Below are 23,411 nucleotides of genomic sequence, written 5' to 3' on the forward strand. Positions count from 1 at the left end.
TCCTGTTTCAACAATCTATCTACCAGGAATGCTTCACGGGTGTAGTCGGCAGGGTGGAGAAGATCCTAACACAAAGGATTGGTGAGAGATGACCATTTTATTTTGGTATTCACAAAAATAACTATTGACTTTTCTCATCAACTGACAAGCCCTCATTCACTTCCAATCCATTGGAATTGGAAGTAATAATCTTTATTTAGTTTTGCGATCTGATACATTTCTATATTTAACTTTAAATACTATTTAAACTCTAAACTGTCCGATGACGTGAAAGATGTGAAAAATCCACCCATAATATGTGAATTTTATTATTTGAGTGGCCAGTCAAATTCAATGTGGGATAGAGCTACAACAAGCTACGTTATACAAGATTATTTGAGAAATCTTGCTCCGTGTTTGTTCATTGACTCCACATTGCCGACAATTTGTGATTTGGGAAAAATGCAGATTTATCATTTATACCTAAGATAGGCCATCTGTGACTTTTATCTGGAACTGTTTGGGCCTTCTGTCGAAAAATTGAAATTCTGGAGGTCTCGGGCTCACAGTGTGGCGTTGTATTGAAGTGGGTCAATACTTCAGCCAGTGCATCATTTGAAATAAACCTGAGTCTTGCTTTGTGTTGGCATTTCAAAAGTAAGCTGCAACACGCGCATTGTTTGAAGAAACGCTTACCTCACTTGGAGCGCTGCTGCCATTCCACGTAAAACCTTCTTGGGGCTCACCTCATTTGGACTGTGGAGTGTTGTCGGCGTTCCTCTTCAAGACGTCTTTCAGAGTTAATTCTGCGTCCTCCGTAACACGCCAGGAGCGTTCTGTCGACAGATACCTCCGTAAGCGAGGAGGCCATTTTGCTCTTCGTTGCTAAGCAACCCTTCTTCTTCAAAGCTGCGACCCGGATTCTCATCTATTAAATTCCATGTTCAGCGATGTAATCTACCAAGCATTGCGTGTCTCCAGTGCAACAGTGACACGCAAACTTAAATTTGAAATTTGACATCTTGGGAAACTTTGCGTGTCTCCTGTACAACAGTGACAGGCACACTCTTAAATTCGACATGTAACTACGTGAAAAGTAATCCTTGCCTCATGAACAACAGTGACACCAACACTCTTACATTTGTTATTTAATATTCAGCGACATACACTTCTTGCGTTATTTTTTTATATATACAACAGTGACACGCACACTTAAATTTGAAATTTATCATCGTGAAAAGCTTTGTGTGTCTCTTCTGCACAACAGTGACGCACACACTTGTACAGCGATGTGCACTCTTTTAATTGTAAACCTGTGTGCACGCATTTACATTTCAGCGGCACACGCTTGAGTTTTGTGACATACTTTTAATATTATACATTTGGTTTGTGATATCTGTAGTGATATTAATATACTATAGAATTGTAGATTATATTTACTATAAAGTGGAAGAAGTGGGATACAAAATCTGTATCAGAAAACTTGATAACCATTACCTTCCTATGATATGTAGTATATTCGAAAGGTATCAGTTTGCTGAATGTATGCAAGCAGAAGAAGAAACAATTGAAGCTAATGTGACTCACTTAAAGAAACTTGCTTCTTTGTGCAGATTTGATGATCTAACCGATGAGAGAATTTGCGATCAATTTATGTTTAGATGCAATCTAGAGAAGGTTAGGGAAGAACTCTGGTTGTGTGATGAACCCAATTTAGATTAGGTCTTAACAGTAGCAAAAAGAATAGAACATTCTCTCAAATGTGTGGCTGTTATAAAAAAGGACTATAAAAGAGTTGAAAGTATAGGTTATTAAAGTCAAAAATTAGAAGTCCTTTGCTAAAGCTAAGAAGGAGGTTATACAATCGTGGTCTGAGAGAAAATGTTATAGATGTGGCAAGACAAATCATCTAGCAAATGAGAAAAAGTGCCCTGTACTTAATCAAACTTGTACGAAGTGTAAAAAAAAAAGGGCATATCTCACTTCCTTGTGCAAAAGCAAGCCAAAAACTAAAGTTAAGAAAGTGGAAATTTATGATGATGATGATAAAGTTGTATCTAGCTCTGAAGATTTTGAATGTGGACAGATAGTTGTCCAAGTTGAAAGCAAACAAACTTGCAAAGTGAGTCCCTTCAATGAAATCTTGATTGAAGGTGAAACTACTAGAGTTCTTTTTGACTCTGGAGCAAAAATTACCTTAGTCTCTAATTAATTTCATGTTAACAATTTTAAAGAGAAAATTGCATTGTTAAAGTCTGACATAATTCCTCTGACATATGGTGGTGAGCCTATCAAATTACATGGTTATTTTGTAGGTCTCATTGAATATAAAAATAGGTTTATTTCTGGAAAAATCTATGTGTCCAAGAGAGGTGATAGTATAATTAGTTGGTTACATCAAGGTGACTTAGGAGTTTATCTTGATCCTAATGCTGATCCACCCATTCAACTTAGAGAAGAAATTTGCTCTGTGAAAAGCAATAGTGATTATGAATTTGTACATATAATGAAGACAGAATTCCCTAATGTTTTTAAAGAGGAATTGGGGTGCTTCAAAGGATACTGTCGTAAGATCAAATTAAAAAAAGATGCCACTCCTGTAAGAAATGTACCTATTTCTGTCAGGGAAGGTATGAAAAACAAGATCTTGAAACTGAGAGAAGTTGGGATTATTGAGGAAGTTGAAGGAACAGAATGGTTGGCTCTGGTTGTGACAACACGCAAACCCAATGGGGATCTTCGTATCTGTATTGATTTGAGACAACTTAACAAAAATCTAGTGGTTGATTGGTATCCTTTACCGAATATTACAGAACATTTGGTTCTTCTTGGTGGGGCAAAAGTTTTCAGCACAATTGATTTAACATCTGCTTATCACCGGAATGAGTTGGATGCGTCTTCCAGAGATTACATTTCCTTTATTACACCCCTTGGTACATTTAGATTTATACGTATGCGTTTTCGGCTAGTATCTGCTTCATCAGTGTTTCAGCGGGTTATGGAGAGTGTACGCAAAGGTCTTCCTGGTATGTGTGTATATCGGTTGATATCTTAATATTTGCAAAGGATGTTTGTGAGCATGATACAAGACTTAAATCAATATTAAAGAATTTGAGTGATCATAATCTTATCATTAAAGCTGAGAAGTGTAGATTTATATCAAATTCCATTAATTATCTGGGACACAATATAACCAGCGATGGAACTAAACCTAAAGCTGATCTAATCAATACCATTAGTAACTTGTGTCCTCCATCTAATAAGACTGAGTTCATAAAATTCTAGGGCATGATTGAATATTATGCAAAGTTTGTGAAAGGTTTTGCTGCTTCTACTGTTAATATGAGAAGTTTGCTACGCAAAGGTGTAGATTTTGAATGGTCGGCTGAGGAATATGTTAACATTAAAGGAAAACATAATCAAGCACCATCTCTTAGAACCTTCGATCCCACTATTAAACCCATTCTAATAACTGATGGAAGAGAAAAGGGATTAGGTGCGGTTTTACAACAACGTGGTCCTTCAGGTATTCAAACTGTGATGTTTTTGTCAAGGAGTTTGAGAGATCCAGAAACTCGCTACTCCGTGGTAGAAAGAGAATCTCTTGCAGTGAATTGGGCTATCAAAAACATTTTAAAAATTATTTTGGGGAGTTGATTTTGAGGTGCATTCTGACCTTAAGCTTAGTGGAAATATTCAATAAAAAAAAGGATTAGACTCAATTTCGAATAGGAATATAGGTCTGCAAGAGTATAGCTTTGTGCTTAAGTATATATATATCAGGGATTGACAATGGGGTTGCTGATGTGTTATCTCGACTAGTTTGTTTGGTTTCTTCACAAGAAGATAAATTGGATGATGATGAAGAATGGGTCTGTGGTGGATCATGATGTTATTTCTGAGGAAAAGTGGAGTGAGGAAATAGTCTGTGATCTGATCTTATGTTTAGGAATGTCTCTTGTTCAAACGAGGTGGAACAGTAACAAAGATGGTTCTGATTCTACTAAACCATTTTGGTTAGTGCATAATGAGTTGTCAGTGGACAAGGGACTATTATTTCATGCTACTAAGTTGATTCCACCATGCAGTCTTAGGAAAGAACTCATTGACTTGGTTCATAAATCTCATTCTGGTATTTCTAAGTGTAAAGAGCGATTACGCATGTCGTATTGGTGGACTGGTATGGACAAAATGGTTGAACGCATCTTAACCCCTTCACTGCGGCGGCTATTCCGCCGCAGTGCTAAGGGGGCGGGGCGGAAGAGCGGTGGGCGCATGCTGGTGACGGAACCGCTCCGTCACCAGCGTCGGTTGCGCTGTGCTTATGACGGAGCGGTTCCGTCATGGCCCGCCCCGCTCAATAGAACGCTCAGCGCAGGCGCGGAATCCGCGCCGAGCGGGCCATGACGGAACCGCTCCGTCATCAGCACAGCGCGGCCGCGGCTGATGACGGAGCGGTTCCGTCATCAGCAGGGGAGGGGTTAGGAGACTGTATTCCTTGCATGTTGAGTGACAAATCTAAATGTACACATGTGCAACCAATGATGTTAAGAAAGTGTCCTAATAAACCTTGGCAGGACATTGCTTCAGATATTCACAGTTAAGGGTCACAATCATATATATTAAGTATAATTGACATGTATTCAAGATGGCCAATAATTTTCTTTTTATCGACAGTGGCACACATAATGTGATTCAGTGTTTGGAAAATTTGTTTGCTTAATAAGGTTTTCCAGAAACTTTATTGACCGACAATGGGGAGCAATTAATATCCAAGGAAATGGAAGATTTTCTTTTATCTAAGGGTATTCTACATAAGACCTGTTCCTTGTATCGTACCGAGGCCAGTGGCATGATTGAGAGATGTAATAGAGTTATTGAGGAAACTATTGTTTTAGCTAAAGCTCAATCTTTAGACTGGAAAAAAGAAATTGTAAAAAAGGTGGAGGAGTATAGATTGTCTCCGCATGCAACTACAGGTAAAACACCTTTTCTTCTGTTCAGAGGGAGAATGCCCAATACTATGGTGGAGCCTCCTTAGGTCAATAGGTGTGAATTATCTAAAGGTAAAGAGAGTGAATGTGATGGTTTAATAATACAAAAGAAAGATGAAGATAAAGCCAAGTGTAGAAAGAAATATTTTGATTTGAAGAAAACTGTTAAGAAAACAATTGTAAAAGTTGGTGATTGGGTGATGATAAAACGTCCTGGTTTATTAGGAAGTTCTTCGTCTAAGTTCATGAAATCTATAAAAGTTATTAATGTGTTTAATAATGCGATACAAACACAAGATCATCGTATTTGGAACTGGTGGCAGTCAAGGGAAATTTTGACTCTGAAGTTCATGATAATCCTTCCAACAAAAATGTTGGAGATAACATTATTCAGAATGCTCGGCGTTCATCTAGGGCTATTAGACGACCTGCTCGCTATGATGATTTTGTATAATTTCTCTTAGGTTATTAATTTATTATATTTTTGTTGTGTTGTGTTTTTATTTCATAAGGAAGGGGGATGTGTGGTATTATATCCTTCATGACATGTTGTTGTTATGATGCTTAGAATCTTATGTATGTCATTGGATGCTCTGCAAAAGAATGTAAAGATGTCAGTTGATGCCTATGCTGACTTGTAGATGGATGGGATATTTCTCCTTGAATAAACTTCTTTGAACCAGCCTTCCTGTTTCATCAATCTATCTACCAGGAATGCTTCAAGCGCATACCAGAAGCGGGGGACAGAAATGAGAAAGATCTGGCTCTGCGGAATCAGGAAATGCACAGAAGTTGGAGGTCAGAGGAGTAGCATTTAAGCTGGTCGTGGATGTATCGTGGGCCTTTCTAGTGGAGAGCTCCATGAGTTATCATAGGTGTAACATTCTATTCTGGAGTTGATTTGGAGCCAGGGTAGATCTTTAGTCCTAGCCTGATGGACTGCTACTTGGGAATGTTAATATGAGCGTAGCTGCGGCATTTTGTACCCGTTGCAGATGAGACAGCAGATACTGGGGAGCACCAAGGTAGGGTACGTTGGCGTAATCTAGCCTTGAGGTGATTAGTGCGATTCCTTCCAAGTGTCAAGGGGCAGGCACTTAAGGAGTTTTCTAAAGCATGTAGGCAGACTAAAACAGGTGCCTGCAATGGCCTTCGTGTGGGGTTCCAAGGAGATGGCAGTATCCACCACTACCCCCAGGTTGCTAGCAGCTGTGAAGGGGGAGGGGGCAGGTGCTAATTCAGCCTAGCAGAGGAGCAATGCGTCAAGTGGGAAGGATGCACCAAACATCATAATCTCAGTTTTATCGGAGTCGAGCAATGGACACAAGACTGCCCTAGAAGTTACCAGTTATATTGTCATTAAGCTGGTGGTAGGAAAGCATAAGTTGTGTATCGTCCGCCTAGGAGACTATGTTCAAACCCCAGCTTTAAGCAATTGTGGCGAAAATAGCCAGATAGATATTAAAGAGTGGAGCTTAGTGATGAACCCTGATAGACCTCACAACTTATGGTCTTGTTTTGGGAAGTGAAAGGCATGCTGTCTGTCTGTCTGTCTGTTAGGATGGATCGGATCCATTTTAGGCGAGACCCGTGAGGCTGGCCTGCTCCAGCCTTTGTAAAAGGATCTTGTGCGACACAATGTCGAAGGCAACAGAGAGATCTGATAGAATGAGCACTGCCTTCTATCCTGCGTCGAGTTTAGCTCTAAAGTATTCAGTGACTACGAAAAGGGTCAATTCCATACAGAAGCAGGCACGGAAGCCTGACTGGGTGGGATGTAGCATTTTGTTCTGTTCCACATACATGGTGATCTGACAGTTCACAAGGGTTTCTAGCATTTTGCCGAGACGTGGAAGGAGAGAGATGGGCCGTAAATTACTCAAGGTGCAGTAGCTTTTTTGAGCAGAGGAATTACTAAAGCATTTTTCAAGCTAAAAGGCACCTCACCACTTTCTAAAGACAGGTTGAGGAGGGCATTGATTTGAGTGTTGATAGCTGGTAGCCCCTTGGTGAGCAAAAAGGGGGGACCGGAATCGAAGGGTGTGAGAAGTTGGCCTGGTATATGATGTTTCCAATTCTGGAACCACCTTGTATCAGTCCAAACAATCCCTTATGGTGTCTGGTTGAAGTCAACCTTATTAGACAAGCTATCCTAGGGGTAGCATGGACTAAGCAGCCTAAAAGCTTAACTTAAGAGGTCGTGTTAAGCGAGCTGTTTTACCACATACAATCCTGTAATATCAAATGAAAGGACACCACACAAGTATATATTATAAAAATATATGTATTTATTACTAAAAACAATCCCCAGTATTCTTTATGAATAAAGGGGCACACGCGTTAAATCAAAAGCACAGTATAACATACAAAGTTGCACAAATAGAATTTAAGGACACTTCCGCTGAACCTAGAAGGTTAAAACTTTAGACACAGACCCTAGAGTTGTGTACCAGTGTGGGAACACTGGCGTTGCAATGTTACCTCACCCACAGGAAGTGGGTGCACAGGGTCGAAGTTGAATCGGGTTTCGTCACGCAGGTCCTTGGTGCTTGGAGCTGAAAGGGCTGCAGGCGAGGTGAAGGAGAAGTGTCCGGTGGAGTCCAAAGATGGACTCAAGTCGAAAAGTACCTGAAAGCAGAGGGGACAGAGTCTGGGTCACTCAGTAGTGACCAGGGTGGAACCAGGCAATGTCGGGCGCAATCAGGTGGTTGTCGAGGAGCTTCTCTCCACTGTCACGTGGGCTCTGGGGCATCTACGACGTCCAGGAGCGGGTCACGATCTGTCCCACGCAGGCTCTCGCTGTCGGCTTCAAGATTGGAGCAAACAACACTTGGCAAAAGCAATCCATGAGGAAGATTGCTTCTCACTCGGTCCAGGAGGGTCAGAGTGGGTGCTCCTTTTCAGGGGAGCGGGTGCAAATCTGGAGCAACCAGAATCACAAGTCGTATTTCAAAATTCGTCGGCACAGGGGCCACAGAGACCGGCGGTGATAGGTGCTATATAAATAATCCTAACATAACATAACATAACAAGCCAGCTGGCAAGTGACCGGGCCAACGCGTTGAGCCAAAAGAAGCAGAAGGGCCCCACGCAGCACTCGTCGAGTGTAGAGGGGTGAACTTCGGTGCAAGAGTGGCTCAGGGTTGGGGCTTCTCAAACCCCGTTGTACAGCTTCGAGGGTCACTCGTGGGCTGAACGGTCAGCGTCTCGTGGTCTTTTCAAGATGGCATGCCCCACGCTTCCGGTCGCCTCCACGGGTCTCAGCTCTGCAGGGACTGTGGATCGGGCTGTTGGAAGGCAGGCAAGCTTGATTTCGTCGATCTCTGTCGCTCGAGTTCCGGCGGGAACTGCAACAAAGCAGACATCGATGGCTGGATGGTGCCTGTTTGCACAGGGTGGTCACTCCTTGACCACAAGGGAGATTCTTGAGTCTTATACGTCGAGTAGGATGTCGAAGGGTCCAGAGTTCGTTTCTTAAGTTTCATCAGGATAATCTGAAGTGCATTGGCACTGCTCCCACTCTTATTCGAATCTAGGGGGCTGGATTACCTGCTAGGTCCCCTCCTATGGGTGGGACCCAGGAAGTGGGTGGATACACCCTCTTCCTTTGATCCTGGCCGCGCTGGGAAGGGGGTTGGAGTGCCCCAGAACCGGTTTGGCCGGATTATGCAAGGGGCAGCCTTGTGCGCCCCCAGCACTGTCTGGTTTCTTTCAAACCTCCCTGCTACAATCCACTATCTCCTGTCTGGGGGGGTGTGACACCTCCCTGCGACAGGAAACCCTTTGTCCAGGCCCCCTTGGCTGAGTTTCGGTCAGCTGCAGGAGGTCAGACCTGTGTCTGTGGCAGAAGCATCCATTTTGTGGATCTGAGGCTCTTTTAAACTTAACAGCATTTCAGTAAAGTAACATGTCTTCTCCCTCTAGAGGGGTGGAATGCTATCCCCGTCGCCAGGACTGGCGACGGGATAGTATTTCAAATTGTATGACACCTTACACGACATGTTTTGTCAAAGCCAAACCAAAGTTGCTATATAACCGCGAGGATTATAATGCACTTAATAGTATATGGTATGGCATTATCCTGAAACAGCTTAGGGAGTTGTTCCCGACAGCTGCAGACAGGCTCAGCTCATGCTAGAGCTCCATCTCACATTAAACCACGCACTCTGCCTCCAGGATTGATAAGGCCTTCCATAGGAGTGGCTCACAGGTTTATATGTGTCCAGATATAGGTTTAGATATAGGTATACTATATCTAAGCAAGGGGTGATTACACCACCTTACCCCAGCTGAGTGATCAGCCAGTTGTGTCAATTTAAGAATCAGCCAGCAGTGGCAAAAGATATGCTGCAGCCCCTGGTAGGCCTTGGTGGCACCTATGCCCTGGGCACCTATAGTGCAGTATACAGGGGCTGACAAGGAGTCCATTTCCAATTGTGGTATGTACCTAGGGTACATGGAATCCATTTTACAGAGAGAGCAGATGGCCTTGGGCCCTGATTGGCAGGGAACCAGGTCAACTAAGTCGAAAACCAGCTAAACACAAGGCAAAAAAATCTGGGGTAACCATAGTCAGGTAGCCACCTTCCTACAAAGGGCGAGCCAGGTTTGATTTTCTGGATTATTTTTTTTGAGGCAGCTAGTGAAACAGGTTCCAGAAGTATTGAAACAAATACAGAATGAGTATGAGGCTGTACTTGCCCTGGATTTGGGAAATGAAACTGATGGGTAATTTTGCCCAAGTCTCTGCAATCATGCTGAGCAATATAAAGGGGGAGGCAGCAGCAGTGGCTATATACAGCCGCCTAAGGGAAATAGCACCTAGAATTAGGGAGCGAGAATTGCCAAAAATTATCGAAGAAACCTATGCTGAATTAGGTAGAGATCATTTGGAAGCCACAAATGGCAGGTAGTCTCGACACAAACAACTCAAAACAAGCACCCACTTCTTCTAAAACTAAATGGGAAAATAAAAATTCTAAAAATAATAATTCAGAAATGAATTTACACTCAAGGGGTGGGCCTCCCAAACAGCAGCCCTCTGAAAAGAGGTACAACCTTAGGAATCGTGATAACATTTGAAAACCTGATAGGTACCAGGACACTGATACACGTTCCTTTAGTTTCTTTCAGGGTTCATTAAAACACTCTGAGAGGGACGGGCAATCAGAACAAAAGACTGAAGATCGACCAACGACTAAATGCGAAACACATCGCACTTCAGATTACATTATCAAACAGGAAGAGCAACCTAAAGCAAAACCTCAATTCAAAAAGAAGAAAGTAGCTGGCTTAAAAGTCAGACATGCCTAGGTTACTCAGGACTCAGCTTCTGAATGCAGAATGGGCTCTGACGATGCTAGAAAGCACGGCAGAAGTAACAATAGCTCGCCAGAAAATGAAGAATTTTCTGTTGACAGCAATACTAAATGAACATATCACTGTGAAAACACCCGATACTAGAGTTAGTGTCCTGCATAGATTGTATGAAATTACACTTCAAATAGAGACAAACATCTCATATGAATATGATATACTGCTAGAGGAAAAGGATTGGCCACCTCAGTTTGTGATGGATTGCCTAAAGTGCGAAAGTGTCATTTTGCCTGCTTTCTCCGACCTCATTCTAGAATCTTTAAAACACTCATTTGTGCAGGAGTGAGCGCAAGCGCAAGCTCTGGCATTATAGAGCAACCATGTGGGGAGGGACGTAGAGTCTACCCACCACGATATCCTTTTAAAATCTAATCCAAATCCACAGAGACAGTACCCTATAAAAAACAATGCAAAAAGACAGGCCAAAGAAATTCTAGCCCAACTCGAACATCTAGGTGTAATTGAGACTTTCACCTCCCTGATGAATAATCCTTTTCTAGTAATGAAACCTGACAACACATATCGTCTAGTTTTAGATTACCAATATTTAAACACATGCACGCAAACATTTGCAGTTTAAAAAGTACACAGTGCGACATTAATTATTAATATTGTGCAGAAGAAATACAACACAACATTAGATATCTCAAATGGATTCTTCTGCCAAACCATAGATCCAGAAAGCAGATATCTGACAGCATTTCCCGCGCTCGGTACTCAGCGATATTTTTGTTGTTTGCCTCAAGGGTGTAAGAACAGCTGAGGGCTATTCTCAGCAAGAGTGTCAGGAATATTACAAACATGCGATGAAAGGCTGTGTCCTACGTAGATGACATCTATATGACGGACGAAGAATTACTTGAACACTTGAGCAGGGTGAACAACATAATTGTGGGATTTGCCAATTTGGGCTACACATTTATTTTTAAGAACTCTAAAATTGCCCATCTCAATGTCCTGTTTTTGGGATATGAACTCTCAAGTGAAGGCAAGAGCCTGTCAGCTAACTTTTTTAGAAAAGTGCACGCTGCTCCAACCTCCAAAGACTATCAAAGGTTTGCAATCCATTTTAGGATTTCTGAATTTTGGCAGAACATACATTCTAGATTATGGAGAAAGAGTAAAACCTTTCTACGACTTGATCAGACCTGATTTCATACCACATCAGTGGACACAACAACACACAGATACTCTCTGTTCAGTTCAGGCTGACATGATAGCATCTAAACACTTGAACACACGAGTAAATTCTACAAACTTTATAATTCGGGTATACTTACCTCACTTTCAGTGCAGGTGAGACATTTTCAAATTGCATATAAATCACGTTTATACACAAATGCTGAAATGAGATTTGCGGCAATAGGAAAAACACTAGCACAGGGGAAACGCATTATAGTTGTAACCCTGATACCAACTTTAGAAGCTGTTACAAAAACAAGCATTCCAAATGTGAAAGCTCTACATCCACAATGGAAAACATTAGCTCATTCTCTCACTGCAACAGATGCAGATTACAGATACAATTCTACATTAAATACGCAAGGGTTCCTGTAGTACAGACAAGAATACCCTCTCCCGAATGAGATCTTGCCTCTAGAAAAAAAGAATACATCATTTACACTGACGGATCTGCTCAGCCTGCCATAGGAAGTAAACAGCAATATAGCACTGCATGTGCTATAATGAAGGGTCGCTTGCAGGATTGTAATTTCCATCTCAGCAATACGACTACACAATCTCTAGGAGATTGTACAGAGCAGTTGGCAGAGCTGAAAGCCCTGATATTGGCACTACAGTTCAGAGATCGAGAATTCCCCACGTTGATAGTGTGTAATTCGTTTTACTGTGTTCAGATCTACAATGCATATCTTCATTACTGAGGCCAGAATGGATTTAGAGATTCCAAGGGTTGCACAATTAAACATAAATTGTTATGGGAACAAGTGGCAAAGCTGAAAGCATGCCTGAAGGGAATTCACTGTCTGATGAAGCCACCAGGGCGACAGTGCGAACTGCTGCCATTGCTGCAATCACTCGAGGATAGACGGAAACATACTGATAACTGTCAACGCCTCAAAGAACAGCTCTGCCATTCCAAAGGGGTTTCCACTCAAATATTCCTATAAATTAGATGCGCAAAACACACCGTATGCTCAAATTCCAGGAGTGGAGGATAGAGTCATACCAAACACTGATCGCAGATTAGGTTTAATTCTAGCTGCACACGAGGGTCTTGGCTCTGCACACGCAGAAGTCACCGCTATAGTTTTATTACTGAAGCGGTGATTCTGGCGGCCAAGTTTGTCTGAACAAACAAAGGCTTATGGCTTAAAGCACGGCATCTGTCAGCAGAGGAAAGGTTCCACCGTAGCACAGCCACCACAAACACTGTTACTCATTTTAAACAGACCTCTTGCATGTGTCTATATGGATCACTCCAGCCCCTTAAATTCAGACAGGACTTACAAGTATATCTTGGTGGCAGTCGATCCATGCTTTAGATTTCTAAGGGTTTGGCTTCAGCGCCCGGCTGACGCTCTAACTGTTATAGAGGAATTGCAAATCTTTATTGGGACACATCCAATTGGAACGTTAGATTCCGACCGTGGCCCAGCGTTTAGCTCTCGGGCTTACAAGGAAGCCATGGAAAGTATGGGTGTGGCCTTGCGGTATTTCTCCCCCTACCATCCCGAGGGAAATTCGGTGGTGGAGAGGAAAAACCGGAACCCAAAGCAATCCTTAACAGCAAGGGTATTAGGTACGGGCGGTAGTTGGGTCAATCACCTTTACGGGGTCCAGAGGGCACTGAATAATATGGCAAGAAACTCCTTCGTTGGACGTATCCCCTTTGAGATCCTGTTTGAGACAAGAATGTGGGTACCTGGCCTCAATTGTGCCAGCACAGTGGTGGATTTAGGCTGTTTTACAGGAACGAAATGAATTTGGGGCATTACAAAGCAACGTCCAAGTAAAACGCACCGCCACTGGGGAAGTAAAACCAGTTCAGGCAAGACCTGACTGGTCAGAGAAAAGATCGTGGACAAGAAGGAGTTTGGCCCATCCTACAGAACACCTCTACCTGTCCTGGCAGTTCAAAGAACAAGAACAGTACTTTTTCCGCCTCTAGCCGGCCGAAAAAAGGCAAAAGATTTGTCTCCATTGTCTGATCAAACCACACTATGTGGCCGATTCTTAATAGCAGGCCACATGGAGTCCTGAGTAACCACAGACCTCCTCTAGCTACTATACAGGAAGTTCAGATGGAAAGACCAATAATGTTTGAAGACTCCTCTGCGCAAGATGCCGGAGTAGCCAATAACGGAGTACAAATTATACCTTTTGATTCGGCCTAACAATTAACTTTACATCAACGTGTCTTCAGAAGAAGAAACTGCCAGTTCTACACACACTGCTGAGCTCCCAAAGAGAGATCGAACTGCGTCTGTCTACTTCATCAACATTAATGACTTTTCTTCAGATTCAAGTGAACCAGAGCAAACGCAATCCATTTCCAAGAAAGAAACAATCGACAATTCTATCTCTGACTGAAAAATACTTACTTTGTGTCCCCTTGGCTGCATCTTTGGCTTGCATTAGGGATCATGTTCCTGTTAATTTGTATTGGTATAGTAATTGTCTTTTTCCTACTACTCAATGGACATTACCTCCCACAACGCTCTGCAGTCCAACCTGTGAACTTGGTCTTGAAACCACATACGTCATCACACCGTGAACAGAGAGACTTATCCCCAATGAACATTTCAGCAGTTTCAATACAGGATGGTATAGTTTGGGATAGGGCTTCATATGATGAATTTGGTCTCACCGAACATGTGAAAATTCCACACATGTGAAAAACTTCTATGAATGATTTCATTACCCCAAGTACACTCTCTGATGATTGGGACATTGCGACTGTAAATACTATACTCTCAGATTTGGAACAATCTGCTGCATTTTCCTACAGGGAATAGTATGAAGATGCACCTGAGTACAGTAGCATGTTTTGTTACCAGCATTATGGTCATCACTTTTCGCACTGATCTAGTGTTCTACGCATTGTAAAAACGTACCAATGTGAACAGTGCCCGAAACCACCTAAAGGTATTTCTGCCACATTTGCACAGAAATTTGCATACTTTACAGGGTTCAATACATCAGCCCCAATGTCATGCTACTATAAGCTAGTACAGTCAAAGGCTCGCACAGTAAGGAAGGCACCACTGTTGCCTTCATTGGATGTTTCAATTGAATGGTTTGATTCGCTGAGTAGACTGAAAGATATGTGTTTCAACAAAATGTGACCTTAACGTCAGCCCGAGCGTCTTTTGATCTTCAGCAGAGATACAGGCCCTGGTCTGTACAAACTTCCCTATCCATTTCGGAGAAATGGTTCATCGTATCTTTAACATGTCTGATACTAGTGGGATCGTACACTTATTTAAGCGACTTGAATCAGGTCTCTTAACCACCTTTCAGACCATATTCGGAGTAAATCCAGCCTTCATACACTCCTTTTTTGGAAGCTTTTTGGATGGCTTCCTTTGGTCATGCTATTGGTAGCGGGCATCCTGATTTCCCTCATGAAATGGAAAGAACACTGCTGGAACGACGTTGTGGTGAGCGCATGGTGTTCTACCTGACTACGCCTTGGCTCAGAGAGCTGAGCGAGCATTGGTTCCTGTTTTTCAGACCAGTCTTGCTAGATTGGGTCCTGCCTGTGTTCCGTATCCTCTTCTGCGGATTCGGCTGTGTGTTGGACCTGTGTCTGACACTTCCATCGGTTGCGCCGCTGGAAATAGAAGTGCTAGCGGTGCCTTTGCGGCCCACACGTGCAGTTGTCCACAACGTATTCCCTTGTTGATTACAGCATTTCTAGAGCCTCAAAGGGATGCTATAGCTCCTGTTGGAAGGGATATCGGCACTGCCTCAGAAGTACAGGCATCAACATCAGGCGTGCAAGCATCTAACTCTTCCCCGGCAGCTGCCGTGGGAATCAGAGACGACCATCTTTGCTCATTGGATATGATACTTGAAGTTCTTGAGGGACTGCCATCGGAGGATACGATGTTCAGCGATGTTGAGGCTTCAGCACAGGATTCCTAAAAATAAGGCCTCTCCTTTGCTGGGAACTGTTTGGCTACTTTTTTTATTAAATGGATCTTTCTTTTTTATAATTTTTCAATAAATGTGCAGTTTACAGTATCTGTTTTTTGGATCAATAGTGTCAATACTGTTCATATTGTAACTTTACAGAGATAGAACACGCATTATCAGCTGACACTTCAGGCTGTTATATCAGTTACAGACTGCTTGTGTCCATTACGGTTCTAGTATCATTGCACACTGAGACAACGTATGCATTACTTATATAAAAACATAACATGAAACGTTGAAACCCAGCACCTAGAGCCTTTACAATAGAGTAATACTTTTCTCCGTGCGCCACCCTTCCAACTTCCCACCTCCGCCCAAATGCTCTGCCCAGCATATCTTTTTATCCGTACAGTGTGTTCACCGAGTCCACATTCCGTTCAATGTACAACAGCTGCAGTTCAGATGGTGCACCCTTTTGGCACGTGGGGGCTTAGTATATACTTGGGAAGGAAGACCGAGAGTACCTTCATGGGCCTATGAAGAGCGGGGAGAATGCAGTGCCTAACTCTGACGTACGCTGCCCGTATTATGCGTCACATCGTTTGGCTACTTTTTAAACATTTACTAAAATTGAAGGTCAAAACGGACTTTTTAAAAAAAAAATTCTCTGCTCTAACTGAGGGTCATGGCTTTTAAGGTGTTCAGTGCAATAATCACAATATATACCAGTTCTGAGAACCTTTTGAACACTTTTTTAAGGGAAAAATGACTCTCTTATTAAGGACATTTTTCAGGCTTTTGAGTACTTTTTAGTATATTTTATTGTAAATGATTTTAGGCCTTTTTTATAGTGTTAGCTTGCTGACCATTTGATGAGGAGTGGGTGTAATGTCTTTTAGCATGGTCTCATCAACGTACACTCCATTTACATACATCATCCCATCCACACGACTATAACAATTCTAAATAGGAGACCATTTACCGAACAGCTTGCTCTTGTCTCTTCGACACTAGGTCTCAATTTTCCATCTGAATCCCTGTACCTGACGTACATAAACATGCCCCCAGGCATGGCAGATTTATTCTGTATAAGGGTCACCACTTTTTTCATCTTTGGCCTACAGCCAGATGTGCATGATCGCAATTGTTTAGAAAAGCATCTGCGATTGTTTTCAAAACATTTATGATTGTTTTCAAAACATCCATGTTTGTTTTAAAAACATACTGATTCTGGGAAAAAACCTGGAGTGACCACTTTAGTATAAAAGACCCTCATTCCCCCCTACAAAGTAGAGGAGAATTCCTTCCAAGCTAGGACTGGGATCCTGCATGCCGAATCTCGGACAAGCAGTGGTCTGACATTCCTTGCAGCTTGTCATCCTCGACCCAGCAATGGGGTCCTTCGTTCTTAACCATACGGTGAGGGGGCTGTTTTTCCCTAGGGATTTCTTTGCTGCCCATACATACACCTACACTTCCAGGTTAGGCTAGGTACATTTTAGCAAATTACTTGGGGCGCGCATTTTAGGAATATGCAAGTGCTATTGTTTCATCTGAACTGTTTCTGTTTATTTTATTAGCACTATGGTAGAAATGTAGCAACTATTCACTATATTTCTGCTAGCAATCTCTTTTGTATGCTTCTTTCTCCTGATTGTTGCAGCGATATGTTCTTCATCAGGCTGTCGCTGGACCAATTCATTCTTATTGAAATGTCCCAATTGCCATCCTTTGTGCTCTCTGAGAGAAAGCAAGCACGAGTGTCTGAGAAAACATACTGTACTGTTTTCCACAATCACTGAGGAATCAGGGTTGTCATGTTCAGTGGTTGCCAGAGACTACTAACACCACTGTAGAATACAGGGGGGTGGTAGTGGCACTGTAGCTAGCTGGTCTAACAGCTGACATATCCTGTGGGGGTGTCCGGAAGCGGTCGGGACACCAAGCCCTCAGTTTAGGTCATCCAAAACTTGCAGGTCATGCGCTGGTGCCCTTTAAACTGATTAGGCATGTTGCTAATGTTTCAATGGCACTTACCAAGTGGGAACATTTGGCAAAATACGTGAGCGACATTAAGCAAGCATCTTCGGTGCGTCCCCAATGTCAGTGGGCACAGCATGGAGTGTCAGCCTGCAGAATCACCCTATTGCTAATTGAATAAGCCATTAACATGTGTAACAGAATGACCAAATTTAGTGGAATAAAGAAATAGGAACTAATAAAGCATTCTGTGAATACGAACAGCACTTACTACCTACCATACCACCTCCAAGGTAAATAAGCAGAGTGGATTACAGAATTGATAGCTAGGATTCTGCAGAAAGCTGTGGGAGCCCCGGCATAGAGCATAACAGCGCCAGTGATTGCCCCCACAATCTGGGCAGCGATGTAGAAGATCGCCTGCAGTAATGAGATGTGAGACCCCACCAAGAAGGCCACTGTCACAGCTGAGTTGATGTGTGCGCCGCTGATGTTCCCAACCAACTGAACAATGGTCCCAATGGACAGACCGAAGGCCAGTGAAATCTGAAAGATAGTCTGGAGCGCTGACGACCATTTCAGAGCAGAACCCAGCCTGAAAAAAAAACAATATCACAAAGACCAGCGAGCAAACTTCCTGTTTTATGGTGAAGACTAGAGCAGAGTAATTCAAACAGCGGTTTCCTCTTTCTCTCACTGTCTGATACTGTTGCTGCATACTTAACAAGCACTGGGAGGAGGGAGGGTTGGGGGAAATGAGGTTGGGGGAGCTACACACGGCATACATTGAAATACCTGTATTTTCCGGCGCGCTCTGGGTCAGCCTGTGCCCAACCACATTACCATGGGAAGCAGCTCTTTGTTTAACCGACACGCCTTCACTTACTTTTGCTTTCTCTCATAGAGACACGAGGGCAGAAAGTGACGGGCGGGGGAAAGGGTGAAACTAATGGGGCAGGAGCTTAAAAAAAGAATGGAGGTGTGCGCAGAGCAACGAGGCTGGACAGGAACTAGCGGTTATGGGGCCAGAAACCAACAGTGACTCAAAACACGAGTCCTGGTGTTTCGGCCACATAAATAAAGAGAGGAGAGCTGGGACTGTCCCATTATAGCAGAGATGGTAGGAGCTAGACTCACTTTGTCATTGGTGGCAGACATGCGGGAGGGTGGCACCGATCTGACACCTATGATCATGATCACACACCGGCACTGCTGGTTGTGGGTAGGGGGAATGACACAGTTGTGTGTCACTGTACTTATAGACTCAAGTTGTTCATTTCGGTTGAATTTTTTTTCTTAACATAAACCAGAAACTTACAATGTACGCCTGGCCAAAATTTAGTTTTGATGCCTGCACAGTATATATGTCAAATGCCATGATTATATAGGCGGGAAGAGGTCAACTGCCTTCGGTAATCCTGGCTTCATATTGAAACTATAATTTGCTGAATTCTACGTATCAGGTATGCACCTATTGTAATCAGAAGGGGATATGTCATTTACTGTATTGTCATATGAGCTGTTACTGTAAGAGATAACTACCAAAATGCAATAAAGAGATTTAAACAAAAATAAAATATGGAGAGGAGAGCTTTCGGAGTAAAGCATGCGTCCTGCCGCAGCAGCTGCCACTGTGCGTGTCATTGCTCGCTCCCACGGCAATACTCCATGGGAGTGAACTATTGAAAAAAGGTGGGACATACATCCACCATGAACGATTTGCAGGCTACGATTTTTAAATGACACACAGAAAAGCCAATCCAGAAGCATGGGAGGAGTCAAACCCACAAGTACATAAAAGAGATCGCCTGACAGGGCAAGTGCTGTAGGCTCGGCCTAAAAAGCAGTACCCATCTGGACAAGAGTTTTTTTTCCTTTTGTTTAGTGTGGGTCTGCCACCGTAAAGTTTCTGTTGCGACCATCAATGAATTGACATGAGCACAGCTCCCTCGTCCTGAAAAAACAAACAAAAAGGTCTCAAAAGGTGTCAGCAAGACCAGGCAGTGACCCCCCAGCCAACAGGTCATGGAGGAGGCTAAAGGAATCCGAGGTGATGCAATGCAGTGTGCGTTGGTCAACCATCGAAGTTTGGCTGACTGCAGTAGGTTATTATTGGTTTGTATCAACAGTAATATCTTTAGAATACAAAACAGTGTGGCTGTACAATTTACAGGCTGTGTTTTTAAAGATCTATGGAGTAAATAAGCTTACATAGGAGCTGGATTGGATTTTGTGGTCTGGAGCTGTCAGGCAGAACCCATATGCTCATATTGTAATAATAAACAAAATTAGTTTGAGACAGGCTTTGCTCATAAAATCCACAAGTTCTGAAAAAAAATATGAAAGACCCAATTCCCAGTTCACCTCAGACCTCTTCCACCCGCATTGATCTTTAAGTAAACTCTGCCTTATTTCCTGATCTACACTTAACAGCCATTTCAATTGCTTTGAATGTTGTAAGCTACGTAAGTAAAATAAAACACGTTGAAAACATTAGAATAATACGTATTTGCGTCATCATTTTGATCCATAGAGTTTCACCTGCTAGTCAATACTAGAAACTACTTGAAAATATAAGAATGATTCACAAATAGCGTACCAGCAGATGCGCCCCCTTGCGATGTATTTTGCTTTGGTCTTTGGGACTGGAGTTCATCTAAAAAAGCCTTTAATAAAAAGGACCAGAGAAAAAAACAAAACATTAAAGCAATAAATCAATAACGACTGACGAGAAATAAAAACATCAAGCATCTGAAATTGAGTAGACTGATTTTAATGCCCATGATAAAAAGTACATTTTCCACATTGGTCCATTCTTTATTACGATTTTATGAATACATACAAGAAAGAAGAAAGGCACATGAAAGATTAAGAAATGATGTTTCGTGATACTCAGAAATGCCCGATTAGCTACTTTGTAACCATGTTCATGGTTACTTTGCAACATCGTTCTAGATAACTTAGAGACATATTCAAAGATAAACAAATCCCACAAAAGCATTTTACAGGTTTTTCTACTTTCATTCATCATAGCAAGCTCGCTGAAAATTCTTGAGTAGTCTTTCTGTATGCTTACCTTCAGTCACCACATACTGTTGTATCAGTTAGAATTTGCAAAACTACTTATGACCAGATAGATGTACGTGCAGACTGACCGCTTCAGTCCTCACTTCAGTCCCAACACTGTGCCACATGTACAAAGCAAAGCCTTCATGTGATCGCAAATAGGCCAATTCTCAGAATTGGCCCAATTGCAAACGCAAAAAGGCATTTTCAGATGTATAAAGGGCTAATTGTGATTTGGTACCCTGTAACTGAATCGCGATTTGGGTTTGCAAATCGGTATTTCAACTCTGGGCCTCCCCCTCACGTAGCAAAATCTCCCTAGTACTATCCCAAACTGGATTTTGGCTACTTCACAAGACATATTGGACCCCGGCACAATTAGCCGCACTAGGCCTCAGGGAAAACGACATTTGCTGGAACTGCGACAGCGACAAGGGGTACCTAGCCCACATCATCTTCTACTGTCCCAAAGTTAAAATCTTCTGGGGAAAAAATCTTTGTTTTCATAAAAAAAAGTGTTGGGATGCACACTGAAACCAGAGTTTGCTACCTTTACCACCGCATTTATGACCACAGCACTTGACTCACAACATAACAGAGATCTGCTAGACCTCCTTTTAACCTCAGCAGTGAAATCGGTCTTGGCAATTTGGAAGGACACAGCAAAGACATCTTTCAAGGGCTGGCTCAATTGGTGATACACCTCAGGGGCGCCGACAGCAATGCACTGCAAAACTCACCCTGGAGGCCAGTACTTGGGGGATGTGGAAATGCCTGGACGAGTATCTGGACCCCTATGAACTCCCATGAGATCACATGAGGGGGGTTGACTGTCCGCAAAACAATACGATACAAGTACAGAACAGGACCAGAATTAGCCGAAAGTAGACTTCTTGTGGCAATCTTTTCTCCCTCCATTCTCTATTGTCTCCTTCTCTTTTAGTTGTCCTTAACCTTCTAACAAGTCATTGGAAAGGGGTACAGCCTAGCATGTATATCACCTAACTGTAAAAATGACATAATCAGCCAAAGCTTGGCTTGTACCCTGTAACAGTAAAGCAAATATATCTGTATGAAAAACTCAATAAAATACTTTGAAATCCGGAAGGTGCATGTTTAAGGTGTCCATATCAAATACTGATTCCCACTGGTATGTAGGAATGCTTTGCGACCGAAATGCGGTTGAAAAACATGAGCCGTTTACTAACAACTCAAAGTTGGTGGTAAGTCATTCGCAAATGGGAATGGGACCCGTTCCCGGTTGAGAATGAAGAAAAAAAATTAGGACCAGGCTGTGGTCCCACGGACCACTGTTTCCTTTTTTCCTTTTTGAATCCATCCCGTTTTCTTTTAAGGAAAATGGGCTGCATTAAAAAACCTTGCTTTATTTAAAAGCTATCACAGACATGGTGGTCTGCGGACCCCAGCAGGCCATCATCCCTGTGATTTTGCAATTGCCAATGGGTCGCAAACTGAGACCTACCTCATTAATACTCATGAGGTAGGTATATTTGAGACCCAATGGGAATTGCAGAAAGTGTAAAACACACTTTTGTACATTAGTGTTTGCAATTACCAAACAGAGAAAAATGTGATACATTGTAATTATCACCACCATGCTTCATGCATGGGGCCCTTGGTCTTTTAAAGTTCAGTAAAGACTTAAAAACCTGGCTTTCCCCCCTCCTCTTTCACGATATAGGCAATTAGGCATGGATATCTCTTAATGTTATCACTGGTATTTTACTAGTGCCGTGACACCTACTGGTTCACATCAGCACTGTAAAAACACATTTCGACTATAAAAATAACCAAAACAGAGAGATCACAGATACTAACACAGCAGTGCATCACATTTTGAAACCAGTCTGCAATTTCCAGATGCGATCTCTGTACTAACAGGTCACAATGAAAAGATATTCATTCACAGTGGGTCGCTGAACGACCTGCCTAATTAATATTTAATTAGGCTGGTCACTATTTCTGATGCTCTGCGATTTGCTAGCACAGTAGGAACGATGATCAGCAAAGGATTGCAGCCTCCATACCCGAGTCTGGATTTCCAAATGGGAAACATTTTTTATGTCTTATCTACCAGACATCAAGCTATCTGGTTGGAAAATACCTATTTTGGGTTTTTCAAAACCTTAAAGTAGGCCCTATGCTTACCACTAGTTGGCTTTAGTGTCCCTTTCATTTTCCCGCTTCTCAATCAATTGCTTTCCTTATCCATTGTGTCCCATTTTGTGTAGTCCCTCCCCAGGATCCTACACTCCTTGCTATTCTGTGTCTTGGCTGACTTGTATCCTTCCACAGCTCATGTTGAGGGAACTTCCTTTCTTTTTAGGTCTCGGCAACGAGAACTATTGTCACCGAGTAAGCGCGCAAGGGAGTACAGAGCGGTGCACGAGCCGACCAGGGTCTGTGGACGCGCACACACAAAGGCAGGCAGGCACACACCAGACACACACAGACAGACACACGCACGCACACACACACACACACACACCCTCCCTCTCTGCCCTCTCCCTCTCTGCCGCCCCCCCCCCCACCCCCACTCACCGGGCTCTTTCCCTCTGCAGCGGGTCAGTCACGGCAGCAGGCAGACTCGGTGTCTTCTCCGGCGATCTTCAGCTGATGTGCACGCTCACGCTGCGTCTCGTGCGCGCCCACCACGCTGTTTCGCGCCCGTTGATCCTCAGCTTGTGATTACTACTCCTTCTAACCCGGATTCTAAATTACTATTTCTTGGTTCTCTAACTCCACTCTGTTGATTCGTAACAAACTGATATTCAGCTCATTTCACAGTCTCGCTTTTGCTTCTCATAAATACAATAAGATTATTTTAAGCAATCTCTACCCTTCTTTTGGTTCTGTGCCTATTATGCTTCGGACTATAGAGTTTTAGAAAGTGTG

The 23,411-nt window shown here is 42.7% G+C and overlaps 1 protein-coding gene across 3 annotated transcripts in view; it reads right to left on the reverse strand.

The window, feature by feature from the left end:
- PARP9 (poly(ADP-ribose) polymerase family member 9) overlaps positions 1 to 23,411 on the reverse strand; it is a 797,801-nt gene that overhangs the window by 306,000 nt on the left and 468,390 nt on the right. For all 3 annotated transcript variants that reach the window (XM_078682417.1, XM_078682418.1, XM_078682419.1), the window contains one exon: positions 20,029 to 20,095. In XM_078682417.1, the coding sequence (XP_078538543.1) occupies positions 20,029 to 20,095 (67 nt within the window). The remainder of the gene's footprint in view (positions 1 to 20,028; positions 20,096 to 23,411) is intronic.

This window comes from Lissotriton helveticus, chromosome 3_1 (assembly GCF_964261635.1).
Source record: "Lissotriton helveticus chromosome 3_1, aLisHel1.1, whole genome shotgun sequence".
NCBI classification, from domain to species: domain Eukaryota; kingdom Metazoa; phylum Chordata; class Amphibia; order Caudata; family Salamandridae; genus Lissotriton; species Lissotriton helveticus.